Source organism: Cydia amplana, chromosome 16, assembly GCF_948474715.1.
Source record: "Cydia amplana chromosome 16, ilCydAmpl1.1, whole genome shotgun sequence".
NCBI lineage: Eukaryota > Metazoa > Arthropoda > Insecta > Lepidoptera > Tortricidae > Cydia > Cydia amplana.
This window is the reverse complement of record NC_086084.1, coordinates 7,200,580-7,219,593: the sequence shown is the minus strand read 5'-3', so window position 1 is coordinate 7,219,593 and position 19,014 is coordinate 7,200,580. Positions and strand designations below refer to the sequence as shown.

General features: G+C 40.3%; 1 protein-coding gene and 1 long non-coding RNA gene across 2 annotated transcripts; one reads left to right on the top strand and one right to left on the bottom strand.

Annotated features, from left to right (window-relative positions):
• The first annotated feature begins 314 nt into the window (after positions 1–314).
• LOC134655513 (mitotic spindle assembly checkpoint protein MAD1) lies at positions 315–15,317 on the top strand. The gene is made up of 14 exons (XM_063510982.1): positions 315–568; positions 638–798; positions 925–1,113; positions 1,579–1,737; positions 2,371–2,565; positions 2,962–3,144; positions 5,143–5,316; positions 6,426–6,568; positions 8,341–8,504; positions 10,991–11,127; positions 11,714–11,791; positions 12,092–12,198; positions 14,473–14,571; positions 15,098–15,317. The coding sequence occupies exons 1-14, from the start codon at positions 427–429 to the stop codon at positions 15,315–15,317; spliced, it is 2,151 nt and encodes a 716-aa protein (XP_063367052.1). The 5' UTR covers positions 315–426.
• On the bottom strand, positions 8,706–9,975 carry LOC134655515 (uncharacterized). The gene is made up of 7 exons (XR_010097435.1): positions 9,852–9,975; positions 9,668–9,819; positions 9,484–9,635; positions 9,300–9,451; positions 9,116–9,267; positions 8,932–9,083; positions 8,706–8,899 (listed from the first exon to the last, which is right to left on the bottom strand). It is a non-coding gene; the product is annotated as an uncharacterized LOC134655515 (long non-coding RNA).
• Positions 15,318–19,014: the final 3,697 nt, after the last annotated feature.

The window sequence follows — 19,014 nt, the reverse complement described above, 5'->3', positions numbered from 1 at the left end:
TTATATGAAAAACTTGAAATCTATGCCCTATTTGATTATAAAAAAAAACACTTCCAACCCAATCCAATGTTTTGGTATGTATATGTATGTCAAAAGTCAAAAGGAAACAAATCATCAAATGTCAAAATAACATATAGCGATTGTTTAAGTCACCGTTGAAAATGCTAATTTTAATGTGATTTCATATTCGTCGACTAATCGATTATGAACGGCGAAACGAATATCGAAACCCGAAAAATATTCAGCACTAGCATTTCATTCAATCATTCACTCATTTACCTGTTGTATTTCGTAGCTGTGCGTTCAGGAAAAAAAAAGATATTGCCTAGGCGCGGAGTAGCGTATCGTGATTTTATTTTGTGCTTAATAATCTTAATGATGTTCTAACAAATTCCCTTCGTTAGGATTATCACATAATTAGCTACAATGGCCAAAGAAGGCGATATGTCTCTTTACCAAGATGTGTTGAAGCCTTTCAGGCGTGTGATAAACACCGATCCGCCAAAAGAGAAGTTGTCGGCGTCTACAAAAATGAATTTCACGGATAGTAATCAATCTATTAAAGAAGGTATTGTTAGTTAAATGGATAGATTCGTTTATTTGTAAGGGCTTTAGTTAAATTCTGTTTTGTTTACAGGCTTGTCTAACCTCTTGTCGATGGGTAAAAGGAAGTCCAGTATGAGCGTTGCAGAAGCAACACCTGATAAGCGTCAGCGTACCGACAGCTCTACTTCAATTCCTCCGTCACCATGGGAAGCTAAGAGAATGAAGATAGACTTGATAGCAGCCAAGGCTCAGGTGCTTATTTAAATTGGTTATAATACATGTTGACATTTATTTTGTAACTTCTTAGAGTCACATATGCTTTTGTAGCATTTGTCTATAATGGCAGGTGTACGTATACTTAGTCCCACAAATTTACAGATAACAAAGCTGGAAGCCAGGGTTAACCACCAGCATACAATCCGGAAAGAGATGCAGATCCTATTTGAAGAGGAGAAGGCGTCTCTGATGGAACAGCATAAAAGAGATGATCGGGCATTGTCGGACATGGAGGAACGTCTAAACACTATCAGAAGACGGGAGCAGGAGTTAAAAGATGAGTTGTGCGAAGTGAGTATTTTTTATTAACTTACAAAATAACTGTATAAAATAAAATTATGGAAAACTGGGTATTAATAAAGTAAAAGGTAAATACCGTCTCTTATTAAGGTTTCATGAATAATAAAATAACTAAGTTGAATTAATATGCAATTTATTCAGCAAACAAGTAGACAAACTATATATGTCACCATAAAATTGTAAACACTCGTCAGTTTATAATCTCAGTAGTTAAATTATAAACTGACAGCAGGGAGATTATAAACTAACCTAACCTATGTTAGATTATAAACTAATGGGTTCACAATCTTACAGTGTCATATATAATATATCTACACACTACATACATACTATAAGACCTCACTTTTTGACTATAAACCCAAAACCCAAATACTTTAAAAAAAAACTGATTGGATGTCTATGTTTTAGTAGGTCGGGTGTTATAGCTAAAACATATTTTGGTTTGTTCACTTCCAGACAGTGAAAGAACACAAAGAGAGCAAAGCAAAATGGGAATTAGAGAAAGGGGAGTTGCAGAGGTACATAGCGGAGCTGAAAGACAAGCTGCTGGAGGCCAATGTGAGCAACAAGGACCAGGTCTCGGAAATGAAGAAAGACATGGACGAACTGCTGCAGGTAAAACTAATGGTGTTATTTGTAAATGCGCTACACTCCTTACTTTCTGTAATTTTGCTGTTAAATAATTGTTTTCAATTTTATAGTATTTTATGCAACCATTGTTTAAGAGAGGTCAAAAAAGGCGAGTGGCGTGAGTAAATAAAGACTTAGCGTGGCTTAATAAAGACGCCACGAGTATTTTTTGACTCAGTTAAATAACGATGCATACAATACTTTTTCTACTACCAAGCACTTACTTTGAAATAAATTATTCAAGAAATGAACTGATCATTAACTACATTGTACTAAAAAAAGTGCTGGTGGCCTAGTGGTAAGAGCGTGCAATTTTAAAGCGGGCTCAAACCCCGGCCATTACAAATGAGTTTTTCGGAACATATGTACGAAATATCATTTGATATTTTACCAGTCGCTTTTTGGTGAAGGAAAACATTGTGAGGAAACCAGACTAATCCCAATAGGTTTAGTTTACGCTCTGGGTTGGAGTGGGAAGGTCAGATGGCCACTTTTGTAAAAACTAGTGCCTATGCCAAGGGATTAGTTGCCGAGCTGACCCCAGGCTCCTCCCATGAGTTGTGGCAAAAATGCCGGGATGACGCGAGGAAGAAGATTAACTACATTATACTATTTTAGGCCTTAGAAGGTGCCCAGGCTGAAGTAGAAATGTTAAAGAAAGAACTAGCCAAACAGACCAGCCGGGCAGAGCAGTGCACCAATCTCCGGACCCAGTTGGACAAGCAGACATTTGAGCTGCAACAGGCTAATAGCAAGCTGAAAGAATTGCAGTATGAGAAGGACTCTTATAAGGATTGGCAACAACAGGCTAAGGTATTTTTACAGTAATTTTTTACTTTAATATTTGTAGGATCTTGTACACCTAGCTACAAAATTTCATATATAATTATTTAGTTTGAAATAGTATTTCATTTATAATTATTAATTATCTTAAAACACATGTAAAGTAACTTCCGATAACATCACTCTATAAATGCTTTTATGGCTCCGCAAATTAGGTCTTTCTTTGGCTTCTGTAGGCATTTTGCTGTCTAATTTTTTTGCACGTAATTTTACGCATGTATATTTAGATCTGCAAATATTGAAAAAGGAAAGATGCGTTAGTCTTGAATGACACAGTTACAGTCATCTCATTCTAACAGTCTGTCTAGTATGTCTCCTCTAGAATAAAAATTCGATTGGCTATTTCTAACCTTAGCTACTTTTCAGACGGCGCAAAAACGGCTAAGCAACATGGCTGAATTAGAAAAAGAAGTTGTACGTCTGCGCGCGGCGGAACGCTCCCTACGGGATACCATTGGTAACAAAATGCTGCTTGAAGAGCAGGTGCACCAGCTGACCAGCAGAGTCGAGGCTCTGCAGCCAGCTCAGCAGGAGCTACATGAGGCTAAGGTTTGTCTTGTTTGAATAACCTTGGTTTTTTTTTTTTTTTTTTCATTTATTTAGGTAAACAAACAGCCACTACAAGTTATACTTATTACACTAATTACCATAATATCTACCATATGTGTGGCCCACGGCGCTTACCACTAATTAGTATGAATAATGTTCATTCAGAGCTAAACTAATCACCGTTAGTCTTAAGGGCTCCCGGTGTCAACAACAACATAGAATGGTTAGTTATATTTATATATTTTGTCAGTTTTGTCAACTACATTTGTACATATTTTTCTACTCGTCGATTTTACCTCGATCGTCGTTTATTTTTCGACAGAGCTGAAATAAAGAGATTCAATTTCAATTTAATGGTTGTATTAAGACTTAGTATACCAAATTGTAATATGTAGCATAATTTTCACTTTGGGTTCCCGACTGAACTATAATGACTTCTATTGAAATGCTTTCAAGAGGAAAATACATCAACCCGCTACTATTTAATAAATAAAAAGTGTGTACTATCTTTTATCTACAGAGATACTTACCTAATTTTGTTTAATTATTTAGGTTTTATAGTAGAAAAACTATAATTTTAGTTGACTTGAAGCAAAAGTACACAATATTACAAAGAATCATAATAAAGAATAATAAAGTATTGTAAACAATAGTGAAGCTTTTCAATAACACCAGGTAGAAGAAGAAGTGAAGCTTTTCAATTTCATACCCACTTAGGCCACTCAGCAAGCTTTCTAAAACACTATAATAGGCTACATGACTAATATTTTTTTATGGTATCAATCGATCGGGTTTGTTTTTAGGATCAAATGTCTATATGGGACCCATTGCATTAAAGTAACACAAAAGTCAGAAATTGTAGTCAAAGTCCGACAGTCGCACTTCACTCGCGAAACGCCCTATACAAAACGGCCAGAGGCCGTGACGTCATCGCCCTTCTTTTAGTATGGACAAAACAAGAAAATTGCGTTTTTGTCGGTGAAATATTGCGTTTATGTATATAGTTGCTATACAATATGTTTTTGTATGAAATGTAAGGAATCGAATGGTACCCTTACTTTTATCGTTTTTGGAAGTTAAAAAAAAACTTAAATTTTGAAACTTTCAGGTCCTGTAATTTTATTTTATTTTATTTTATTTTAGTACATGGAAAACCAACAGCGCTACATATATCCAGAAATTACAATAGAATCACAGAGCCAATTATAGGTTCTCACTATAATTGGCTCTGTGATTCTATTTTGTAATTTTTCAGTATTTTATTTTAATATCCACATTATTGTGATAAATTGCTCGTTTGCTATCTATTTTACTAGATTTTGTTATAAAATTCAACATGTGTCATCATCCCTATTGTTGATGGCAGGTGAAGCTAGCGTCAGTAGAAGCGTCCCTCGCGGAGTGGCGCGCCGCTGGCCGCGCTCACGGCGCGGACACGGCGCGCGCTCTGCTCGTTTGCTATCTATTTTACTAGATTTTGTTATAAAATTCAACATCAGTCATCATCCCTATTGTTGATGGCAGGTGAAGCTAGCGTCAGTAGAAGCGTGCCTCGCGGAGTGGCGCGCCGCGGGGCGCGCTCACGGCGCGGACACGGCGCGCGCGCTGCTCGTTTGCTATCTATTTTACTAGATTTTGTTATAAAATTCAACATGTGTCATCATCCCTATTGTTGATGGCAGGTGAAGCTAGCGTCAGTAGAAGCGTCCCTCGCGGAGTGGCGCGCCGCTGGCCGCGCTCACGGCGCGGACACGGCGCGCGCTCTGCTCGTTTGCTATCTATTTTACTAGATTTTGTTATAAAATTCAACATCAGTCATCATCCCTATTGTTGATGGCAGGTGAAGCTAGCGTCAGTAGAAGCGTGCCTCGCGGAGTGGCGCGCCGCGGGGCGCGCTCACGGCGCGGACACGGCGCGCGCGCTGCTCGTTTGCTATCTATTTTACTAGATTTTGTTATAAAATTCAACATGTGTCATCATCCCTATTGTTGATGGCAGGTGAAGCTAGCGTCAGTAGAAGCGTGCCTCGCGGAGTGGCGCGCCGCTGGCCGCGCTCACGGCGCGGACACGGCGCGCGCGCTGCGTACGGCGCTGGACGCGGCGCTGTCCGGCCAGCTGTCCGCCGTGGCTGGCCAGTCGCAGGCGCAGTCGCAGCTGGCGCAGGTCACTGAGGTATGAGATACAGACTATTTACTTTTTAGGGTTCCGTAGCCAAATGGCAAAAAACGGAACCCTTCTATAAGAATCTATATTCGTCATGTCCGTCTGTCTGTCTGTCCGTCCGTATGTCACAGCCACTTTTCTCCGAAACTATAATAACTATACTGTTGAAACTTGGTAAGTAGATGTATTCTGTGAACCGCATTAAGATTTTCACACAAAAATAGAAAAAAAAACAATAAAGTTTTGGGGGTTCCCCATACTTAGAACTGAAACTCAAAAATTTTTTTTCATCAAACCCATACGTGTGGGGTATCTATGGATAGGTCTTCAAAAATGATATTGAGGTTTCTAATATCATTTTTTTCTAAACTGAATAGTTTGCGCGAGAGACACTTCCAAAGTGGTAAAATGTGTGTCCCCCCCCTGTAACTTCTAAAATAAGAGAATAATAAAACTAAAAAAAATATATGATGTACATTACCATGTAAACTTCCACCGAAAATTGGTTTGAACGAGATCTAGTAAGTAGTTTTTTTTTAATACGTCATAAATCGCCTAAATACGGACCCCTTCAAGGGCGAGTCCAACTCGCACTTGGCCGCTTTTTATAATTTTAAATTTGAATTCATTATTCCAAATATCTGGGAGATATGGGACAACATACAAAACTTAAATGCGCGTTTTCTCAGACATAAGACCTAGATCGACTTTTCGCTTCCGAAAACCCCCAAATCGCAAATTTCATCGAAATCTTTAGAGCCGCTTCCGAGGTCCCCGAAATATATGCAAGAATTGCTCGTTTAAAGGTATTATTATAATTCCAATAATATTCCTTCTTAATTGAGTAAAAATATATTCGCATTTTTCCTTATGTTAAATTTAACGTATACAACGTATCCCAAAATTCAACGATAAGCTGGCACCAGAAGATGGACCTGCTCATGACTACTCGAGGAAAAATAAAAATAAATGGTCATTAAAAATACCACTAGGGGTGTCGATTTTCTTTTTTTTGTAATTCCATAATAAATTGAGATATATTTTTTTTCACGTGGTATAGTATAATGCCTATTTTGTCAACCATTGATACTTATTATCAGTATTTTATCATACAACAGGATGTAGCAACTCTGAAGTACGAGAGAGACAAGGCGACGACGAAGCTGAACGATCTAATGAACGTCCGTAAGACGCAAGAAAGCCTCATCCACAGACTTCAGAAGCGGCTGCTACTTGTCACTAGGGAAAGAGACAGTTACAGGTAATAGGGATGTTTCCTGTACTTAAAATAAATTATTTCAAACCGTGCACGAAATAAAACACCAGATAATTATTAGAAAAACATAGCAGCTATATTTAAACACAATTTGTATTTAATAAATCGGATTGAAATATAAAAAGTAGGCGAGTTTACCGTGACGTCACTACATTCGTTTTCATATAAATTCCATATTAGCAAATCGTTTTGACAGTTCTAAAAAAGAAGCTGATTTGACTAGTAGGAATGTAGCCTATTAGTAATTACACCTACTTACCACTTCAAAGTTAAGATTTTTTTTTAATTCATTTTTACTTAATCACCAGATGTTCCGCATTTGCCAGATCGGTACGGATATGAATGATATGATGGTCGTATAATTTGTCTACGTGGTAGCGTGTTTTAATGACAGTATCCGTCTCTTTCAATCGCGTGGTATTAAAAAGTGACACTTACTTTATCACGTAGATAAAGCCATCCATTCCATAATACGTCTGCTGAGACACATGTGGCGAACACTTGGTTCGCTAAGGGCTCATTAAGACGGCGCGCGAACTCTTATATGATTTTAATTACATTGCGGACCATTGAGGTTACATTAATTCAGCCGACCGATCAAATGACGCAATGTAATGTAACTCGTATGCGAGTTCTCGCACCGTCTAAATGACCCCTAATGCGCGCGTGCACTACGAACAAACAGTTAGGTCCCTTTTTCGCAATGTCCCCGTCGCGAACACCGTTTTACGAGCATTCAACGAAAGACGTGCGTTACATCAGCGTTCTAAGATCCTGAAGTGATTGTTAAATCATAAATCATTTATTTGCTTGAAAAGGGTACAGTTAGGCGTTTTCTAAAATAAATATTGAAAACCAGATTCTCCCAGATCCTGGTGTTTTTGGGTTCTTTCAACTCAGAATCACTAGCATATTCAATCCTGATGATAAAAAAATTGTCCCAAAATTTTGTATGAAAATTGTACATCCCACTACGTCACGTTACATACAAGTGAAAATTTTTCTCATACTAAAAAGGTGACGTAATGGAATGGACATTTTGGGACATCTTTTTTTAATGGTAGGATGGAGAGTGCTGCCGATTCTGAGTAGAATGAGCCCAAGAATGTCCAGATTTGAAAGAATCGGGTTTTTGATACAGTAGAACGACGACGACGATTAAGACGATTCTGATGGGACCTAGCAAAAAAGCGTCTTAAACGGGAAATCGTATTAAACGTGAACAAAATAAACTATAATAACGGTGATAATGAGCGATTGAAATCCAAGTGTAGGAAGGTATAAGTTCACACGCGGTTAAATAATCTAGGAATACTAACGATAGGCTCAACTAGAAAGTCGTGGAGTAACTGACTGCAAATAAATCTGGGAGCGATAGCTTGCACTCTGTGCTCCATAACGGTCAAGCAGATGGCATCGCATTCTTACGCCCATAAGGACCCGACAAAAGATATTAAACGAAACAAAAAACCTCAGGTAGGTAATAAACACATCAAAAAATGTTGGCTAACGGCGTATTGCATAACAATACGACGGTTATGCCGAAAATACAAACGTGCAGATGGCGTATTAAGCGGGGCGCGAGTCGTATTAACCGTGAAAAAATGTATGAAAACAGGCCTAAAGTGCAGGGACCAGCGTAAAATGGTGTATTATGCGGGAAATCGTATTAAACGTGATCGTATTAAGCGGGTTTTACTGTATTTATTTTAGAGAAAGCCCAGTTACGGATGTTCACGTTTGTTGTTGTTCTGCAGACAACAGCTCGACTGCTATGAGAAGGAGCTGACGGTGACACTGACGGGCGAGGCGGGCTCGGGCAGCGCGGCGCTGCTGTCCGCGCGCGTGGAGCAGCTCGAGCGCGCGCTGCAGGGCTACCGCGACCTGCTCAACATGCACGACCAGAGCTCGCACGCCACGGGTGAGGGACATGTTCTGTAGACAACAGCTCGACTGCTATGAGAAGGAGCTGACGGTGACGCTGACGGGCGAGGCGGGCTCGGGCAGCGCGGCGCTGCTGTCCGCGCGCGTGGAGCAGCTCGAGCGCGCGCTGCAGGGCTACCGCGACCTGCTCAACATGCACGACCAGAGCTCGCACGCCACGGGTGAGGGACATGTTCTGTAGACAACAGCTCGACTGCTATGAGAAGGAGCTGACGGTGACGCTGACGGGCGAGGCGGGCTCGGGCAGCGCGGCGCTGCTGTCCGCGCGCGTGGAGCAGCTCGAGCGCGCGCTGCAGGGCTACCGCGACCTGCTCAACATGCACGACCAGAGCTCGCACGCCACGGGTGAGGGACATGTTCTGTAGACAACAGCTCGACTGCTATGAGAAGGAGCTGACGGTGACGCTGACGGGCGAGGCGGGCTCGGGCAGCGCGGCGCTGCTGTCCGCGCGCGTGGAGCAGCTCGAGCGCGCGCTGCAGGGCTACCGCGACCTGCTCAACATGCACGACCAGAGCTCGCACGCCACGGGTGAGGGACATGTTCTGTAGACAACAGCTCGACTGCTATGAGAAGGAGCTGACGGTGACGCTGACGGGCGAGGCGGGCTCGGGCAGCGCGGCGCTGCTGTCCGCGCGCGTGGAGCAGCTCGAGCGCGCGCTGCAGGGCTACCGCGACCTGCTCAACATGCACGACCAGAGCTCGCACGCCACGGGTGAGGGACATGTTCTGTAGACAACAGCTCGACTGCTATGAGAAGGAGCTGACGGTGACGCTGACGGGCGAGGCGGGCTCGGGCAGCGCGGCGCTGCTGTCCGCGCGCGTGGAGCAGCTCGAGCGCGCGCTGCAGGGCTACCGCGACCTGCTCAACATGCACGACCAGAGCTCGCACGCCACGGGTGAGGGACATGTTCTGTAGACAACAGCTCGACTGCTATGAGAAGGAGCTGACGGTGACGCTGACGGGCGAGGCGGGCTCGGGCAGCGCGGCGCTGCTGTCCGCGCGCGTGGAGCAGCTCGAGCGCGCGCTGCAGGGCTACCGCGACCTGCTCAACATGCACGACCAGAGCTCGCACGCCACGGGTGAGGGACATGTTCTGTAGACAACAGCTCGACTGCTATGAGAAGGAGCTGACGGTGACGCTGACGGGCGAGGCGGGCTCGGGCAGCGCGGCGCTGCTGTCCGCGCGCGTGGAGCAGCTCGAGCGCGCGCTGCAGGGCTACCGCGACCTGCTCAACATGCACGACCAGAGCTCGCACGCCACGGGTGAGGGACATGTTCTGTAGACAACAGCTCGACTGCTATGAGAAGGAGCTGACGGTGACGCTGACGGGCGAGGCGGGCTCGGGCAGCGCGGCGCTGCTGTCCGCGCGCGTGGAGCAGCTCGAGCGCGCGCTGCAGGGCTACCGCGACCTGCTCAACATGCACGACCAGAGCTCGCACGCCACGGGTGAGGGACATTCCACCAAGGCCTGGCATAACATACAGGGTGTAATCTAAAACGTGATACAAGATAATCAAACCTGAATCTTTTCATGATTTTGAACAACTTTTACTATGGGGTCAACTTTGTAAATTAACAATAAAAAAAAATCTTGCCATACATTTTTGTCTACCTCTCCTTGACTATTTCTATGGAACAGCTCAATTTTTTTTAATATTACAAAATTGACCCCATAGTAAAAGTTGTTCAAAATCATGAAAAGATTCAGGTTTGATTATCTTGTATCACGTTTCAGATTACACCCTGTATACTTGGTCAAGCAGATATTGTCAGTAGAAAAAGGCGGCAAATTTGAAAACGGTAGGCGCGAAGGAATATGGTCCAATAGAAAATTTTAATTTCGCGCCTTTTTTTACTGACACGATTTGCTTGACCAGCTCCATCTTATGTAGCTGATACTTGATGTGACAATACTAGTGTTTTTTTACATAACTTGAGTACAGTGACATGACAGTTGTGAAAAATATACATATATATGTCACCGTAAAATTGTAAACACTCGTCATATTATAATCTCGCTAGTTACATTATAAACTAACGGTAGGGAGATTATAATCTAACCTAACCTAACCTACGTTAGATTATAAACTAACGGGTTCACAATCTTACGGTGTCATATACAAGACAGTCTGACGATTTGGTGTAGGTATATAGTGCGACATGAACCACTTTCTTCCTGTCACATTTTTGAAGTAAAACGCTTAAACATGGCAAAAATTTTGTATGGAATTTATTAGTTACAATTAATTTAATTTACTACTATTTCATGTCGCACTATACGTTGGGCTTGTAACGATTACCCAACTCGTTCAATCGGTCCCTATTCGCCTCTCTTTTAAATTTCGTTAGTGCCTCTGTCACATTCACGATATAATTTTCCAACGCATGATACTTCCTGCTTTTCACTTTTCATGTCATATTATATATTCCCGGGTCTAAACGTGTCCCATTGTGCTACAGTGGTGGAAGGCCTCCGAGCCGAAGTGAGCAAGTGGCGCGACGAGGCGGAGTCGGCGCGGCGCGACACGGGCAAGCTGCGCGCGCAGCGCGACAACCTGCAGGCTCAGCTCGAGAGGCTCAACGTGCCCTCCACTAAGGTAACATACCCTCCTACAGATACAGAGTGGAATGGAGCCGAAGTGAGCAAGTGGCGCGACGAGGCGGAGTCGGCGCGGCGCGACACGGGCAAGCTGCGCGCGCAGCGCGACAACCTGCAGGCGCAGCTCGAGAGGCTCAACGTGCCCTCCACTAAGGTAACATACCCTCCTACAGATACAGAGTGGAATGGAGCCGAAGTGAGCAAGTGGCGCGACGAGGCGGAGTCGGCGCGGCGCGACACGGGCAAGCTGCGCGCGCAGCGCGACAACCTGCAGGCGCAGCTCGAGAGGCTCAACGTGCCCTCCACTAAGGTAACATACCCTCCTACAGATACAGAATGGAATGGAGCCGAAGTGAGCAAGTGGCGCGACGAGGCGGAGTCGGCGCGGCGCGACACGGGGAAGCTGCGCGCGCAGCGCGACAATCTGCAGGCGCAGCTCGAGAGGCTCAACGTGCCCTCCACTAAGGTAACATACCCTCCTACAGATACAGAGTGGAATGGAGCCGACGTGAGCGATATTCTGTGTTAAATAACGTATACTAAGATATGTAATATAAGTAAAAATCACATGTATATTGTTTCAGGTGATACATTTAGCAGATAATCCAGCCGCCATAGCGCATAAACAAGTTCAGGGTGACTTAGAGGCAGCCAATGAAGAGGTACGATTTGATCAAATGACTGTTTATTAGTGAAGCGGTACCTAATATTTTACATTACGTTTTTATATAATGTGTTGTTAACTTTTAGCTAGTCCATTTTTTAACATATTTTTCGGTAGTAATAACCAGTATGCAATGACGCGTGATAAAGCCAGATTTCAGCTTGTTCTTGTTAAAAATCCTCGATTTTACGTCATAAATTAAACGTTAGAGTGATATAGAATAGACTGATTCCAACTTATCTCCAGAGAAAGTGTCTTATCATTTGCATTACTAACTCGTGAATCGTCTTTGGTTTAGATAAAGAAGTTAAAGGCTGCTCTACGAGAAGGCGGGTCTCGCGGGAACCCCGAGGAACTGGCGCAGTTGAGGCAGCAACTCGAAAACAGCCAAATTAAACTACAAAGGTATGTTTTACTCTAATTATTTCGCGTCTTTTTAATCGATATAAATCAGAAACCCTTCTGGTAACCCTACCGCGAAAACCGAAATTCGCAAATTGCGGAGATCTTTCTCTTTTACGCCAATGAAGGCGTAATAAGAGTGACAGAAAAATGTCCGCAATTTGCGAAGTTCGATTTTCGGGGTTTATAGCCCAGGGGTCATTAAATGGCGGATCCGGACCGCTGAACTATATTATTTTATTCACTTATTTAACAAACTCAATTAGAAACGGACCGCGATGGTCATATTATTTAAGAAACCGGACCCCTGAAGAAACTAATTGTTGACCCCTGATATAAAGTTATCAGGTTTTATTAGAAGTTTTTCACTGTGTGTACATAATTATTAAACAAATAGAGTAACGATACTGTAATTAGTAATTATTCTGTTTTCATTGTCGCAGACAAAATATTAGCTAGAAGTTAGAAATCGACACATAAAGAGAATTAATATTATGAATACTTGTAATTTTAAAGCTAAATACTGTGTATTACATACATACATCCAAATAATCACGCCTATTTCCCGGAGGGGGAAGTATTTATTAACTATGTAAAATAGCTAGTATGATACAAAAGGCGCATTTAAATACATTTTTTACCGTTATCGGCAGGAGCGATGTCGATCTGCCTGAGACGGCGGACCCTAACGGTACTTGCATATACAAACGTAGAATTGTTGTCTATTCTATATCAAGTTCATGTTTACTTTCTTTAGCTTGACCCTCTAACTAAACTGTCATTCTATGGAACTTGCTAACTATGAAAACAAAAGTCACTAGTAAATTCATATTTTTTGACAGTTTCAATATGGCGGTTTGTTTAATACATAGTTAGCAAGTTCTATAGAATGATACTTTATTTATTTTAGATTATGCGCCACAGTAGTTTTCCTGTGATTGACAGCAGATATTATTGAGAATAATGGTGTTTGATTTTGCATATCTCCTTCAATAAAATTAAATCTAGAACTATTCGAACCCATGAGCATGAAAACTACTGCAGTGCGTGCAGTGTTTACGTGTTTTAACAAATTATACATTTTATCTAAGTTCCACGACTGTAGAAGTTGACTCCAAAGATTTTACATCGTTTGGTTCTTAGCGGGTAATTTTATATTGACAAAATACTGCGCTTTTACAGATACTTACAGCTACGGAATGTACAGTTATTATTAATTGCAGAATTTCCCGCTACCTACTAAAATACAATGTTAGTTACTTACTTAGAAACTACTTTATAATCCTTTGTATCCTTGCTTGTAGTTGCATTTTATCCTCCTAAGGCCCAAGGTCCTACCTATAGTACCTATTCAGTTCGATGTAATTTAAACCATGTTCGATGGGAACAGAGTCGCTTTTGCTTTGTTTCGTTCAATTTTCAAACAACGCTTTCATATCAACTCTATTTCCTACAATTTAGATTCAAATTTCAGTGGCAAATTTTGGATGTTTCGTTTGTATGGCTGGGCCTTAGGAGGTTATATACCATAATTTTTAATTTAATTTTAATTTTATTTATTTAGAAACAAACAGTCTCGTATTGCTACATTGGATACAATAGCATTTAGTAATGTAGTAGACTTACAGTTTCCTTAATTGGATTATATAAACCTGAACATTAAAATATGAAAATACATAAGAATTATGAATTATCTATATAAATCAAACATACTTAAACGGTGTATTAATGAACAGTGCCAGAAAACTTGAAAGTTAACAATTATAATGCCTGTTGAATACATTTTGCGTTAAATGTATTGAATGGCATAGTAATTATCTTATCTTTCGGGAACAAAAGAGCCTTTTTAGGGTTCCGTACCCAAAAGGTAAAAACGGGACCCTATTACTAAGACTCCGCTGTCCGTCCGTCCGTCCGTCCGTCTGTCACCAGGCTGTATCTCACGAACCGTGATAGCTAGACAGTTGAAATTTTCACAGATGATGTATTTCTGTTGCCGCTATAACAACAAATACTAAAAACAGAATAAAATAAAGATTTAAGTAGGGCTCCCATACAACAAACGTGATTTTTGACCGAAGTTAGGCAACGTCGGGCGGGGTCAGTACTTGGATGGGTGACCGTTTTTTTGCTTGTTTTTTTTGCTTGTTTTGCTCTATTTTTTGTTGATGGTGCGGAACCCTCCGTGCGCAAGTCCGACTCGCACTTGGCCGGTTTTTTATTATTTCTGCACGAGTGTGAACCAAGTATTAATTGTAGTGATCATGTATGTTTTAGAATGAAAGAAGAGTTCATGTCATCGGCGCAAGAGTACAGGGACGTGTGTTACATGTTGCTAGGCTACAAGGTCGACAGAACTGGACATAAGAATTATAGGTAAGTGAAATTATGTCATTTATAAACCCTTTTTACCAATTTTACCACTGTTATTTACGTTTACAGATCTAAGATGTATAAGATATATAATTATCTATTCAAGGCACAACGAAAAACTAAATAGTGTCGAGCGTCATTACATTAAATGAAAGATAATTATCAGATTTTCACACCAAAAGTTTAAATAAATAAATAAAAAGATATTTATTTACCAACACAAAAAAAGACAACCAATTGCAAGTACAATAAAAAATCAGGTAGAATTTACAAATATTTGTGCAGTAAAATGGATGAGACTCGGCGAGACCGCTAGAAGAAGAAGTTTATAGTTTATAAGTGAGAAGTGAGTTAGTGAGAAGTTTATAAGTGAGAAGTGAGTTAGTGAGAAGTTTATAGAATGACAAAGATACTGGAGGGCTCTTATGCATTCGATACCATTATTGATACTCGTGACCTATTGTAATATGCCTCTCCGTTTTCAAACTTATGCCAGACATCATTTGAATCATGTTTCTGGTTGTTTCAGAATATCTAACATGTACGCAGAATCTGCAGAAGAATATCTAACATTCACCCTATGCGACGACGGAATCGAGATGGTGCACACAGACTATTCCGCGACATTAGAAGACCTGGTGGAGTTGCATCTACACCATCACAGGTCCATACCCATGTTCCTTAGCGCTCTGACGTTAGAACTGTTCACGAGAACAACTATGCAGCAAGACGTGGAGGAATCTGACTGATAAGAGGGATAAACTAGTTATATACTGGATCAACCAAATCTTGTCAGTAGTAAACGGCGGCAAATTTGAAAAATCGCGGGTTAGCAACACTGTGTTCGAATAATTCCAAAATCGCGTGTCATCTGTGTGTTATCTGTGGAATGTGGATCGTGAATGACAAGCCATCATCTTATTGTTTACATTCTGAATCGTTTCTATTTCAAGAGAAATTTCTGCTGTCACCATTAAATACTAAGATTATGCATGACCTCAAGCAAAGCTAAGGTGCCTACAATGTACAATCATGCTCTTTGACGGTAAACATTACTAAAATTTGAGGTTATGATAATTCACTCGAACTGACGTATGAAGGGCGGAAAATAAACACGTTTTGGTTCGATGTACATTGCTGCTTTTCTTAGCGCAATTCTGCTCTTTGAGTGTTACATGCTGTTACCCTACTTTAATTTGCAGTACATTGCTACTGACAAGATTTGCTTGACGCACTATAGATACAGTGAGTGATGTGATATGGTGTGGTAATGTCTAAGTATTAAGAGATAGTGAGTGTGAAGAGGAATTTAATGATAAGAGTAAGAGCAGATTGCAGTTGTCTTAGCCCCAAAACTTTTCTATCGAACTTTTATGCTTTGATTTGGTATGGACGATTGACATTGTAAATATTTCAGAACAAATGTCTTATTTAGTGTGTTTTGTGTCCTTTGATGTTTCATGGCAACATTACGGAAGTTTTGCACGAAACGAACGTGGTTTGTTTGGTTCAGAGTCAGAAATGTGAATTATTCTAAAGGCTCAGTAGAGGTTAGACGCGTCTAATAGAAATAAAGACAACGTGATCTACGGAATGGTGAACTCTTTTAACGTTACACTGATTTAAACTTTCACGATTTTTACACATTATTAAATTGTATAACGGGACTTAATCGCGTATCTAAGTTTTAAGATCTCCGAGACCACGGGGACAACGCTGTCCTCGAAACGTCGGAGGTAAATCTTAATATCTTTTAACGTTGTCCATTTCTAAATAGCATGGCTGGCTAGGAGTTGTAATATAGTTTAAAACAAAAACTTACTGTTTGTTATATCATAATGAGCTGTTTTTCACATACCTGTCGTATCATTATTGTAAATTGTGTGTTAAAGCAGAAGAAATTAGTATGACAAAGAAATATCTGTTCTTCCATTTTTCCTCCCCATATTCAACATTTCATTATACAGACATTCATATGTAAAGCTATACTTAGCACAAAGTTATTTCTAGGAGTGTATCATATCATTCATAGCAGGGATGTTGCGGATGCCGATTTTTTGACGGATGCGGATGTCAAGATAGGTACATAAAAAACGTCAAATATGACTTTTTAGTAATTTTTATTTCAAAAAACCGGCCAAGTGCGAGTCGGCCTCGCGTTCCAAGGGTTCCGTACATTAAGTCCCACTCACGCTTGACTGCTCATTTCTAACAGGTTTTTTGTTCCACATCCGCATCCGCATTAAACTCCGCATCGATTTTATGCGGATGCGGATGCAGATGCGGATGTTGAAAAAATGCGGAAGTTCCGCGGTTGCAGATGCGGATATTCGAAACATCCCTGATTCTTAGTACTTATAAAGATTGATATCCTAATTCGCGGATGGATGATATTCTCTCAAGTAATATGTGAGTTACTAATTGGATACAATTGTGATTTATAAACGTACCATCGTCGACACAGTTACACAGTTAGTAACGTTAACTTTATTGCATTGATATAAAGTGCTCTTAGTACTTTAACTTGCTTAAAACAGTCAGTAAAAACGTTATATTAAAATTCTTTTTTTTATATTATTATTGATTAGAATTGGTAAACTCGTTAAACTACTATGGTATAAAAATCGCAATGTAAAATACTAGAAACTAAAGTCAGTAGAAAAAGACGCGAAATTAAAATTTTCTATGGGATGATATCTCTTCGCGCCTACATTTTTCAAATTTGCTGCCTTTTTCTACTGACAAGATCTGCTTGACCATCTGTAGTAAATATTAGTATGTTAATTATTTAAGTAGGAAGTGCATATCTGTACTCTGTACTTTAATAAATAAACACTGAAGTTGCTATGTACTTCAAATTAGTGTTATATAAGTAGTATAATAGTAGTAACAAATTTTCAGTTATTACAATCACCATTACTAAAATAACAGTAGTAATATTGGAAGTGAATAGAAGCATCGTGCTAATTCATGCATAGAAAACAAATTGAGACTACAATAGTGTAAAAATCTAAAAGATCAAATGTATTTTTGTCTAAAGAATTGTTTGAGTTATACTTATTTATACTCTGGCACAGCGTTCTTGTCAGTAGAAAAAGGCGGCAAATTTACCAAATATAAGCGCGAAAAAAAAATTGAATTTCGCATCTCTTTGTCTACTGACAAGTTCGGTGTGTTTCAGTATATATAACTGATTACCAAGTTTCTAAAATGTGTAAGTTGTCTGGAAAGTAATATTCTGAGTTTTATATTATTAAATTTGACTGTTTTTTGTGTTTCATATAAGTGACATTCCTAATTTTATTGGTAATCTCTATGTATGCTAAATATGAATTATATCAGTCATCAACTCATCAGTGTACAGACACAGATAAGTATTGTAATAAATTTTCTATAAATACGATTGGTAGTGTTATTTCAATAACTAATTTAGATGCCTTAACCCTTTTCCAGGCCGCTCCAATGTAGAAGGTTTACCAAAAAGATCCAAATGTATTAAAACCAAAACGTTTTGTTGAGTCCTTTGAAGACAAGTTACTTTTTGCGTGAGTTCAATCTAATTTGAACCATAAATAGGAACACTAAGGTTGAAATGTTATTGACATCCATGTGGTCGATAAATCGTACTATGCCTGGAAAAGGGTTAACCCTTTCAATTTCAACACAATGAAGTCGGCGTCAGTAATGCATTTCACTATACCTCAGATGCACTGTAGGTAAAATCCGTCTCACGCGTCCGTGCCAGTGATCGGTTTTCCTAGAATAGCGGTGCCGTCATATAGCGGCCGTCTCCATACTAAATAATACGGCTAAATATAGATGTCGTAGTATTTGTATGGAGACGGCCGCTATACATGAATCTAGTATTAAACTGGATTGGGCATGAGTGGTGGGGATAACTGACAGAACGGGATAGTCTTATGTATCTTTCAGTAGGAGTAGCAGCGAAAGCGCTATTACAGTCTCACATTTTTTTTATTTCCCTCAAATTAGTATGGATTATGGTGGGCAACAAATAAATTCGACCAATCATAGCGTCGCATTGCGTATGTTTTGTCCCTCACGGAGGCACGCGTAGACCACTTCTATAGGATGCTACCTTCTATGCCGCTATATGACGAAATATAAAATAGACGAACGAACGTACGAAACGGTTCGCTGCAAAGAGTAAAGTATAATCTGTATAATGTTCGCGGTAATCCGTGTATATCATGTATAGTTTGTCAAAGGACTGTCTCATTTCAAACATAGACAGAGAGAATCATACAATTTTTGTCTTACACTAGCACTAGCACCCAAAAGAAAAGGATGAGTATAGTTTTTTTTTCTTATTATTTACTGATAATTTGGTGTGACCAGGGTTGGGCAAAATACTGGCTTCCACGTATTTGAAATACAAATTACAAAATACATTTTTAAAAGTATTTGAAATACAAAATACAAACT